This window comes from Charadrius vociferus, unplaced genomic scaffold (assembly GCF_000708025.1).
Source record: "Charadrius vociferus isolate BGI_N301 unplaced genomic scaffold, ASM70802v2 scaffold276, whole genome shotgun sequence".
Classification (NCBI taxonomy): domain Eukaryota; kingdom Metazoa; phylum Chordata; class Aves; order Charadriiformes; family Charadriidae; genus Charadrius; species Charadrius vociferus.
In genome coordinates this window covers 1,307,555-1,319,733 of record NW_009649075.1, presented here as the reverse complement: position 1 = coordinate 1,319,733, position 12,179 = coordinate 1,307,555, and the positions used below count along the sequence as shown (strand labels likewise).

Here is a 12,179-nt window from a genome sequence, read left to right as displayed (position 1 = left end):
AAAAGGTTTTGTCATTGGAAGACAACAGATGTTAAAGGTTTTTAAAAAAAAAAAAAGGGCTAGTATAATTTGTTTTCTCGGGTGCAGTTGTTGTGGACAGGATCATGCATTTCACTCATAGGAGGGAAGCAGCAATATACTTTATTGATATAAAACAGTGAGTGAACAAAGTTCAATGGTAAATGCAACAGTAGTTTAACAAGATTCGATGGCAAAGTACACTTGGTTGTTTACTGCATAGACGACAGGGTCAGACAAAACTGTCAGGGAGACCCTCCTGTTGAGTCACGAGGTTCAGAGAGGACCCCCTTGCTTTCTAAACACCTTCTCAGAGAGGAGTCCAGGTGTAGCTGGATCCAGTCCTAGTCCCAGACTTGGTCAACAGTTTATGTGTAAAGAATTATATATGTGCAATCAATCCTTTATATCACTTAGCTAATATTTCAAAGTTTAGCATGCTATTAATCACTTACCAAGAATCTGTTGTGGCAAAGAATCTCTCAACCTCAAGGAGTAACCTTGGGAGGTATCTCTACTTGAGGAGAGATGCTGATATGCAGCCCGCTGCTGTGCAAGATTGCTCAACGGGCCCTGGGTTTTCCACTATTTATAGAGTAACGTGATTGACTTATAGTCATATTTATAGAACAGAATCGTAGAATTGTCTTGGTTGAAAGGGACCTTTAAGATCATTGAGTCCAACCATTAACCTAACACTGCCAAAACCACCACTAAACCATGTCTCTCAACACCACATCTACCCGTCTTTTAAAAACTTCCAGAGATGGTGACTCAACCCCTTCCCTGAGCAGCCTTTTCCAATGCTTGACAACTCTTATGGGGAAGAAATTTTTCCTAATATCCAATCTAAACCTCCCCTGGTGCAACTTGAAGTTGTGGAGAGCGATAAGGTCTTCCCTCAGCCTCCTTTTCTCCAGGCTAAACAACCCCAGTTCCCTCAGCTGCTCTTCATGAGACTTGTGCTCTATACCCCTCACCGGCTTCATTGCCCTTCTCTGGACACACTCCAGCACCTCTATGTCTGTCTTGTAGTGAGCGGCCCAAACCTGAACACAGTATTTGAGGTGTGGCTTCACCAGCGCCAAGTACAGGGGGACGGTCACTTCCCTAGTCCTGCTTACCACACTATTCCTGATACAGGCCAAGATGCTGTTGGCCTTCTTGGCCACCTGGGCACACTGCCGGCTCATATCCAGCCAGCTGTCGACCAACACGCCCAGGTCCTTTTCTGCTGGGCAGCTTTCCAGCCACTCCTCCCCAAGCCTGTAGCGCTGCATGAGGTTTTTGTGACCCAAGTGCAGGACCTGGCACTTGGCCTTGTTGAAACTCATACCACTGGCCTCGGCCCATTCATCCAGCCTGTCCAGATCCCTCTGTAGAGCCATCCTACCCTCAAGCAGATCAACACTCCCACCCAACTTGGTGTCATCTGCAAACTTATTAAGGGTGCACTGGATCCCCTCATCCAGATCATTGATAAAGGTATTAAAGATAACTGGCCCCAGTACTGAGCCCTGAGATGGTATTTGCGTACCAGCAAGACAGTTGGGTCACTGTTACAAACAGCCCTTGCCTGCTGTGTGCCATCCGTCCCCCAAAGTCCAGAGTTAGCTGGCTGCAGTCATCACGACCCCCCCTGGTGGTTATGGCTTAAGTGGAGGGGGTGGGGGGCTGGGCATTGCCACAGCAGTAGCAAAGAAAAACAGTTTTGAGATACTTTTGTCCTAACTTGAGAGAAAAAGAGAGAAAATCCAACAGGCAACAATATCCCAGAGAATTATTGGGAAAATTTTTGTTGTACTTAACTCCTCAAGCATGATGTAATATGTGCTCTAGTTCATTTAGAACTATGAATTAGCCTGCGGTGTTTCCAGTGATACAGTTTGTAAAATATAATCTTAAGAAGAAGAAAAAAATATCTGTATTATGAAATTCAACAAGGGCAAGTGTAGGGTACTGCATCTGGGGAGGAATAACCCCATGCATCAGTACAGGTTGGGGGCTGACCTCCTGGAGAGCAGCTCTGTGGAAAGGGACCTGGGAGTCCTGGTGGACAACAGGATGACCACGAGCCAGCAACGTGCCCTGGTGGCCAAGAAGGCCAATGGCATCCTGGGGTGCATCAAGAAGAGTGTGGCCAGCAGGTCGAGGGAGGTCATCCTCCCCCTCTACTCTGCCCTGGTGAGGCCGCATCTGGAGTACTGTGACCGGTTATGGGCTCCCCAGTTCAAGAAGGACAGGGAACTGCTGGAGAGGGTCCAGCAAAGGTTCAACAAAGATGATGAGGGCATTGGAGCATCTCTCATATGAGGAAAGGCTGAGGGACTTGGGGCTTTTTAGTCTAGAGAAAAGAAGACTGAGGGGAGATCTTATCAATGCTTATAAGTACTTAAAGGGAGGGTGCCAGGGGGATGGGAACAGTCTTTTTTCAGTGGTGCCCAGTGACAGGACAAGAGGTAATGGGCACAAGCTTGAACATAGGAAGTTCCATCTTAACATGAGAAGGAACTTCTTTACTTTGAGGGTAGTGGAGCACTGGAACAGGCTGCCCAGAGAGGTGGTGGAGGCTCCCACTCTGGAGACATTCAAAACCTGCCTGGTTGCCGTCCTGTGCAACCTGTTGTAGGTGACCCTGCTCTGGCGGGGAGGTTGGACTAGATGATCTCCAGGGGTCCCTTCCAACCCTGACCATTCTGTGATTCTGTAATTCTGTAATACGTTGGTTCCAATAGGAGACATGAGCAGCTTGGAAGTTGGGTGCCCGGCTGTGACCCAGAGGTCTTGGTTGCTTAAATGTATTCAGCTGCCTAGAGGCAGCTACCTAGAGTATAGCGAGGGGAGAAAAGAAGTTTAGTTCCTTCCTTAGGCATCTTGGTGGGCACAGGGTGGACATGCTCCTGTCTGCTCAAAACTCTAGTCACCTTGTTTAAAAGAATTGAAGCAATCTAATTGTTCGCCATTAAAATAATGATAGCATCTGGCCTTGAAGCCTTTTGGACTTCAGTCCAGTTTCTGTTGGAAATCGTGACTGTGCTTTACTCTTCTAGTTACTGAAATGAAGAACATTAATTTGGCTTAGTGTAAAATTGGTTATTTTGCAAGTAAGTCACTTCTGTGTAGGCACTCTGTTCTGAAAGTGAATGTACGCTATACTATTGTTACTATTTGTTTAATCTGTACCAACAGTCAAGCCTACTCAAGCAGTTTAGATGGAACAGTGATTGCTTGGAACATCAGCACTCTGAAAGTTAATCGCGTCTTTCAGCTGCCCTGCCAAAATCTCACTTCTATCAAGCTTCATAATGACCAGCTGTGGTGCTGTAAGTTCATTCCTCAACTAAAAAAAAAAAAATAAAATTGCATCTTCACGTAATTCGCTGTTTTATTGGACAGAACAATACATTAATCTCAAACTCAGACTTATATATGTATGATGTTCTTCCCCCATCAGCCTTGTAAGGCTTAAGCAGCCTTGTAAGGCCTCCAAAACGCTTATATAGATGGTTAGCTTGGGTCGCTCCTGGAGGCATTGCCCCTGCTGCAGGACATGACTTCTGGCTGCACTGTACTTGTCTGACCTCCCCTGGCGATGCCTGTAAATTGGAATGGAAAACTTTGAGAGGGTCCTTTTAAAGTTTGGAGGGGCAATAGCGGTTGCAAATCGCACTTGCTGTATCACCTAGATTTATGGTATTGGTCTGACTTGGTAATCCCCAGACCTGCATTTTGGCTGCTTCCAGAAATCTCATACCCCCTGTAGGAGTTTACATGCATGAAGCAAAGTTTTGCGCTAGAGTAAAAGATCATCTTGAAGTTGTTTCATAAATGGTGACCAATTCCAGAATTTTGCGCTGATTCTCACTACTGCCATACACAAGAGCCTGGATCCAAACATATCTTAACAGAACAGCAGCTGAAGCCTTGGGGAATTCCTGGGTCATTGCTGTGGTGGGTAAAGGGTTATTCCTGTTCACTTTGTAGCACAGATACTTGGTCTCTGTTCTGTAGATGAAAAAAAATGTGTACTTGAGAACCGAAGTATGAGATGCTTTACTTTTAAGGAGTTTGTTCCCTCTCACCATTTTTGGGCTCTAAACTAACAGGTATGTGCACTGCAGAATAGCAACCAGTGTTTGGAGAAAGAACAGGTCTAAAAAATGGATACTGTGAAAAACAGGAACAATTACCTCCAAGATTTCACTGTTGATTGAGTAACAAGACAGTTGGTAGATGCATCCATTTTATTTTGCCTTTTTTTCTCCATGGTTTATAGAGACGGAGGAAGCAGGCACTTCTGTTACTAACTCTGTCTTTAATATTGAAGGTACTGGAAGTTGCATACTTGTAGTGTCAACTCATGAATTTCGACTCCAGATGAAAATTGAGCATCACCTGAAGGATGTGTGTTCCCATTTTCTCTGCTTCCAGCTCTTTCCTGAGGTATTATATTTAAACTGTTAATAGAGTTTAAATGAAGCATGACTATGTGGCATTACGAGCCATAGTTCCTTAGCGCAATATACTTCCTGTCAGCAGGGCTCACGTTAAACGTATCTTTCTCTGCTTTAGAGAGATGAAGTGTGGGCGTCTTATTCAGGGAGCAGTGACCTGTATATTTGGAACACCAAAGACTTTACAAGTACACCTCAGAAGATTCACCTTCAAGATTGCTCTGAGATTACTTGCATGATACGAGTTAAAAATCAGGTGAGAGACATTTGGACTGTTTTTATCTGTTGTGGTATTCTTTACTGCAGTTTTGTTTGTTTGCAGCTCTCTTGGTTAGCTTCCTTACTGGATGTTTGCGTATGTACTGGTTTGAAACGCTGATTCCTCTTTGCAATCAGAGAAGCTAATGACTGCCCAACGCAACTGGCTGTTAGAGTTATACCCTGCAGTGCACGGTCAGGCTAAAAGCCTCACGGGTAATTAAATGTGTGATGACTTTTATTAGCCATTGACATTTTCAGGGAACCGTAGAAACTGAAATTTTAGGTCCCTTGATATTTAATCTCAGAGCTCCTAAGACTAAGCCTTGGAAAAGGTTAGTAGACAAACAATAAATACCAATTAGCTGGCCCGTTTTTGTAGATGACCTTTTTCTTGTTTAGTTACCACATTCCTAACTCAACAGAGACCAAAGGAGCCAATGGCTTCCTACCTTAGCATCTTGTGTCCCTGTCATTATTGGCCTCGGGCTGTGTGTCTGCTCTTTCTGCATGGTATCAGTAGCTGTGCAAATGATTGTAGTTGTGATACCACGTGGACAGGTTTAGGGTTAATTTGCAAATGAATAGCTAATATAAATGTATTGGGAAAGCATCTTTCTGAATCTTTTTCTCAGCTTTTCCCTCCTTCCTTCTGAAAAAATGACTTTGTTCATGAAGTGCCTCAGGAAATAGGGAAGCTTTCTGTGTATTCAGCCCTTCGTTAGATCTGTAAACCGAAATGGAAAAACCTTTTGAGATATCCTTCCCCAAAGTACAGATGGATATATTTAACCCATGTTTTAAGGGAGTTAGAGGTTTGTTTGGAAACCTCAAGGCATTAAATCTCTTTTGTTCTATTTAAGAACTTTGTTCCTTTTCTTGTCTGCTTACTCCTCACTCAGTTCCATCTTAACTACCATTGTAGTCCAACTCATTGATACCAAAGGAATAACGGGAAAATATCCCTGTGTGATCCATCTCGAGCGTTCAATGTGCCATCTTTTAGCCTGCCAACAGCTTGGCAGCCTCAGATGTCCAAAGGGGAGTCTGGAGCCCGTTGTAGTAGCTGGAACATCCATACTCCTGTTCTACACAGCATTGCGCTTACTGAGAATGAACTCGCAGCCTGGTAAAGGCTAACAACAACACTGGTAGGGTTGTCTGCCACGGATTGGCTTTTAAATGCTTTAATGAAAACCAAGCCATTGTTTGTCTTTAAGAAACTTTAGACAAACCCAATTGCATAATGGGTCTATCTGACATAGGATGCTTTCTGGCTGGCAAACGTTACTAATACACAGCGGTGGATACTTACCCGGTACAAAACTATGCACAAGAAGACCGCAGCTGATTTCTGCTGCGCCGGACCAGGTGCAGCTGACCCTGTGTTCTGCCTCTAACGGTGGCAATAGCAATGCTATGTAGGGGAGAGCCTATGAACCTGGCCGCTACCTGCAGTCAGTTCCCCTTAAGCGCCCTCACCGTCCATGGTTCTTGTTTAGGGGTACTAAATTGTGCACTTCTGCCTTAGTCTTTTGTTACCTATTTTTGGACCCAATCTCTCTGGATCTGATTTTGTTTTGAACTTGCTGGTGCCACAGTTTCCTGTAGCGGCAGTTCCCGTAGCTCGCTGCCAGCCATGTACAGAGAAGTACTTTCTTCTCCGTGAAACTGAACTCTTACTGGTTTCCACATGTGTCTCGTACTTCTCTAATTGCGGCATGTGTCGAACAATGGTTCTGCATTCCGCTTATCTGCACTTTTATGATTCTGTAAACCTTAATGTGATCCCTCCTTAGCTGCCTTCTCCCCTGCCTAAGGAGTCCTGGCTTTTTCCATCTTTGCTCGTGCGACAGCTGTTCCTTTCTCTTGATAGTTGTAGTTACTCTTCCCTGGGTTTTCTCTCTCCTTGCAGTGCGGAGAGCAAAAGTGCACACAGCACTCGAGATACGGGCATGCTACGGTTTATACAGTGGTAGAGCAACACCTTCGGCCTTGCTCCTTGCACTGGGTCTGTGGAACTGAAGACAAGTCGGGTTGTCAAAGCGAGCAGCTCCAGTGCCAGCACGATCGGCAACGGACCACTCTAGTGTGGTGCACAGGGGGGTTCCTGAACCGGGGGAACCTCAGGGGAGCTGAGACCCACCAGGAGCCCGCAGCTCAAACCACAGCGGCAGAGGACACCTGGGCAGGGTCAGGAGCCAAGGTGGCCAAGCCCCCACACCTATAGAAGAAGCCCCTGGGGAGTGCTGCCAGCCAGGAGAACTTCGAACAGGGCAGGCAAACAGGGCATGGGGTGGCAGTTCAAGCAGGAAGAGCGCTGTAACTCCGCCAGTTTGACTGCGGAGTGATGGTATCCGCCCGGCAGGAGGCCTTGTCCTCTCTAAACTCTGCACCCGCCATGACTGAGGTAGCTTCCCAGACAGGGCTCTGAGGAGGAGCTCCTCCGCTTGGTGACAGAGCTCCAGGAGGAGGGGAGTAGGTTGAGGAGTATCAGGGAGTCTGAGAGGGAGATAGACATGAACTCCAGCAGATACATATATATCATAGAAAGGTTTGGGTTGGAAGGGACCTTTAAAGGTCATCTAGTCCAACCCCCCTGCAATGAGCAGGGACATCTTCAACTGGGTGTTCAACTGTATATATAGCAAATTTTCAGAGTTTCCCTTTTCCAGCCCAGCAAGAGAGAACCTTCGCTGTGTAAATGTGGCGCTGTCCCCTGGACTGAAACGTAAAGTATTGAAAATGACTGTGGTTTGGTTTGGTTTTGTTTTAACTCCAGGTGTGGGTTGGCAGCAGTGGAAGGTCGCAAGGCAAAAGCAAAGGGAAGATTTACGTGATCAGTGCTGAGAAGAAGACTGTGGAGAAAGAGTTGGTTGGTCACGCCGATACAGTAAGGGCGCTGTGCTCGGCAGAGGACAGATATGTCCTCAGCGGCGCTGGAAAGGAAGAAGGGAAGATTGCCATTTGGAAAGCGGAATAGTTAAGCTCTTCAAAATCTGTCTACCTGTGCTGGAAAAAAGCAAAGACCTCGGGCTGTGTTTTTACTCCAGCATTTCGCATATATTTCAACCACCCGTCAGTGTTATTTTTTGGTATTTATTGAGCTATTGTAGCACCTACATTGTTGTAGAAAATCGAAATAGACGTGAAGCTCTCCTTGCACCTTGTGCTGCTCCTGCACGTTTGATAAAGAAAAGGAAATGTGAATAGAGGGGTTGCCGGCTTTAAACTTGACATGTGTTGTTGTGAAGGATCGGGGTTACAGGCCAGGCTGCGTGGCGCAGATTGCACTGATGGCACCGCCGCCGCCTCAATAATTCCACTGGAGCTTTCTCAGCAGTGCATGGATTGCCTAAAAAGTGGGATTCGATACTGTCTTTACAGCCCATAAGAGCTGGAAATGGTCACCGAAAAGAAAAAAAAAAAACAACTAAGTGGATTTGTTGAATTTGTGCGGTTACTGTAAATGCTGAGTATCTTTCTGACCCAGCGGCCAGGTTTAGCTGGGGAGACTGTCTGTTACCCCGGATGTATATTTATGGTGCTGTTTTATTTAAAATGGAGACACAGACAGGCTCTCCCTGATCCCGCTGAAAGCTCCCTGCTGGTGAAACAAGATACTTGGATACTCTTAATGACTGTTTTACTTCTCAAACTTGTTTTTCCTTTAAGAACAATGCACAGCACTTGGCATTTGTAACAGTTTGTGATACTCTTCCCTCCCCCCTCCCCGAAGCCATTAATTTATTTAATTCCCATATATATTACACTCGCTTTTGGAAGCAACGTTTCAGTTACTGTGCAAACAAACCTCTGCCACTCCTCCCTTCAGTCACCGTTTCTGTAATTGAGGAACCGCTGTTATTTTGCGTAGAACCTGCTTAATTTTTAAGTACTACAAAGCCATCAAACTACTCCTTAATTACTGAAGCGAGTGTCATCGGATTGCAGTGTAGGGGACTCTCCTGAGCAGCGTTCCCTAATCACTTCGTGATGGTTTTGGTTTTTTTTCCATTGATGACAATTATCTACAAGTAAAACAATAAATCTGTGCAGAATAGTTTTCTCTGTATCAGTGCTGAGTAAAGTGGAATACAATATTTAAAATATTGTAAATAGAAAGAAAAAACGGGCTGCTACTTTTGTTAATAAATATAAACCAGTGTAGGCCTAGTAGAGGTGTAAACTACTGGAAATATACTCCATGGAATATTTCTAGCTCTTTTGTTCTGCTGATGAAAGGTTTTATCATGTGATGGTCACTCAAATTTTACCTTTTTAGTTTGGTTTTTTTTTTTTTTTTCCATTTTAAGAATATTAAACACTATATTGATACTCTGGCCTCTCTTTGTACCTTGTTCTTTTTCCTGTATAACTTAGTAGCTGAAACAAGAATGATGATTTTTAGCACCGACTTTCATCCTGTCTGTGTATTATGGAGAATAATTGCCGGAGTTTCCCTCTCTACGTATTCTCCTTTCTAAAACCGGCTTCTGCTGGTAACGTGTCCTCCTTTGAGCCCCTCGTCTGTAACTTTCAGGTTCCTTATTTCCTCCCCTGGCAGCTGGCTGGCTCCTGGCGGTGGTAAGTGAAATTAATTGTTTACTGAATTAAAAGATTTCTCTGCACAGAGACACCGCCAGCGCTGTTAGTGACATTTCACTTACTGCAGAGATGAACCCAGCTACATCGCCTCGCCACCTGCCTGTCGTTGCCTTTGTGGATTTTTGTTCCTGCCAGACTTTTTAAACCTGGTTTTGCCTTCTCAACTGGTTCGTACCCAGCTTGTGAAAACGTCCGGTGACAAAACTAGCAAATGTCGATTTTCTTTCTTTTTTTTTTTTTGTGTGTGTGTGTGCTTGTAAATTCTTTTATTCATAAGAGACTCCAAAGTAATTTGTCGAATGGGAACATAATTTATTGAGATGTCTCCTTTTTAAAAACACTGCTTTCTTTAATACCATCTGTTGAACACAGTGCAACATAGGAGAAGAGTTTAACCACATCAAACCATGAGACCGAGATCCTTCAAGAAAGCCAACCCATCCCCAAGAGCAGCAGGACCGGCAGTATGAATTCCACTGACTTGAGAAGCACAATGGCATGTTGGTGTGAGGAGAAAGCTCAGGTACGTGTTCACTTACCATTTCAGCTGTGGAAACAATCCTGCGGGAACAGCACCGCAGGTTTTTGTTTAGTTTTCAGTTTTTCATGGGCCCCTCGGTGGTGGGAAGGCACAGGGGATCCTCAGATCCCTGGTGGTCCTCAGAGCTCTTTGCCATGATCTAGTTGCCAGTGCGCAGCCTGCACGGATCCTGCTGACTGATCAGTGAATCATAGAATTGTTTAGGTGTAAAAAGACCTTTACCATCATCGAGTCCAACCATCAACCTGACACTGCCAAAACCACCACTAAACCATGTCCCTCAGCACCACATCTACACGTCTTTTAAATACCTCCAGGGGTGGTGACTCAACCACTTCCCTGGGCAGCCTGTTCCAATGCTTGGCAACCATTTTGGGGAAGAAATTTTTCCTAATATCCATCCTAAACCTCCCCTGGTGCAACTTGAGGCCATTTCCTCTTGTCCTATCACTTAGTGCTTAGGAGAAGACACTGACCCCCACCTTGCCACAACCTCCTTTCAGGTAGTTGTAGAGAGCGATGAGTTCTCCCCTCAGCCTCCTTTTCTCCAGGCTGAACATTCCCAGTTCCCTCAGCCGCTCCTCATGGGATTTGTCCTCCAGACCCTTCAACAGCTTTGTTGCCCTTCTCTGGACACTCTCCAACACCTCAATGTCGTCTTTGTAGTGAGGGGTCCAAAACTGAACACAGTACTTGGCGGTGGAGCCTCACCGGTGCCGAGTACAGGGTCAGTTCCCTAGTCCTGCTCACCACTCTTCTTGATACAGGCCAGGATGCTCTTGGCATCCTAGATTTGTTGTTTGTCAGCAGAGGGGGACTGGTGGGTGAAGTGGTGATTGGTGGCTCTCTTGGTCACAGTGATCACAAAGTGGTTGTTTCAAATTGGCGATAGGAGAAACACTGCCAGCAACGCTTTGACCCTGTGGATGGGGAGAGCAGGCGTGGGGCTGCTGAGGGAGCTGGTTAGTAAGCTCTCCTGGGAATCTGTTTTGGAAGGTATTGGTGGTCCAGGAATGCTTGTCTCTCTTTAGGACCCATCTCTGAAGAACGCAGGAGCAGGCAATTCCAAAGTGTTGGAAATTAAGCAAATGAGGCAGAAGACTTACTTGACCTAGCAAGGGTCGTCTTCTGGAAGTTAGGCAGAAAAGGCAAGTGTGTGGCCATCAGAAGCAAGGACAAGTGACATAGGAGGACTATGGAGAGCAGCCCCCACGGAAAGAGGTCTGGGAGTTTGGGTTGGTGGCAAGTTGAATATGAGTGAAGAGTGTGCCCCGCCAGCCAAAAAGGCCAACCATGTCCTGGGGTCCATCAAGCACAGCACAGCTGGCCGGTCGAGGGAGGTGACTGTCCCACTCTACAACACTGCACTGGTGCAGCCCCACCTCAAGTACTGTGTGCAGTTTTGGGCACCTCAGTATAAGGAGGACATCAGACTATCAGAGGGTGTCCAGAGGAGGGTGACCAAGATGGTGAAAGGCCTCGAGGGCAAGACTTGGGAGGAGCGGCTGAGGTCACTTGGCTTGTTCAGCTCGGAGAAGAGAAGGCTGAGGGGTGACCTCATGGCAGTCTACACCTTCCTCAAGGGGGACAGTGGAGGGGAAGGTGCTCTCTCTGGTGACCAGAAATAGGATACGGGGGAATGGAGTGAAGCTGCATCAGGGCAAGTTCAGATGGGACACAAGGAAAAGGTTCTTCACCAAGAGGGTGGTCGATCCCTGGAAAAGGCTACCCAGGGAAGTGGTCAGAGTTAACGGAGCATCTGGATCATGCTCTTAGTCATATGGCTTAGTTTGAGTAGTCCTGCGAGAAGCGGGGAGTTGGACTCGATGACCCTGATGGGTCCCTTCCAACTTGAGATATTCTCAGATTCAAACCAAGGGATGGCAGTGTTTGCTTCAAGAAACAACCCGGCTGCGGCGATGGGAGCTGCTTGGAAAGGCATGCTGTCTTGGGCTGGCTGCCATCTTCCCTCCCCGATGGGGCCATGGGGTGAGGTGGGACACAGTCCCTTCCCCTGCCATCCAGCCTGTCCTTGTGGGCAGCTGCCAGTCTGTTTGTAGGGCCGGACCCCTTTCTCCACCGGTACCTGTTGAGTCCTGCCTTTCGCTGTCAGCCTTTTGGGGTGAACAAAGTGAAGACACCATCCTCACCCCTCTGCCATGAATTACTGACCTCTTCCTGCATCCCTTTCTGCTGCCGCATTCCCAGCCCTCTCCCCACCACTGCTGGGGGACGCAGTGCACGCCGGGGGTGGCATCGATGTGGGTCCCAGCTGTGATGGGGTCAGCTGCTGTTTGGGG

At 46.5% G+C, this 12,179-nt stretch overlaps 1 protein-coding gene across 1 annotated transcript in view; it reads left to right on the top strand.

Annotated features, from left to right (window-relative positions):
• The window catches only part of DENND3 (DENN/MADD domain containing 3), a 41,473-nt gene extending 33,760 nt beyond the window's left edge, over positions 1-7,713 (top strand). The window contains exons 20-23 of the mRNA XM_009888178.1: positions 3,208-3,341; positions 4,346-4,461; positions 4,591-4,728; positions 7,513-7,713. Coding sequence (XP_009886480.1) covers positions 3,208-3,341; positions 4,346-4,461; positions 4,591-4,728; positions 7,513-7,713 — 589 coding nt within the window. The remainder of the gene's footprint in view (positions 1-3,207; positions 3,342-4,345; positions 4,462-4,590; positions 4,729-7,512) is intronic.
• Positions 7,714-12,179: the final 4,466 nt, after the last annotated feature.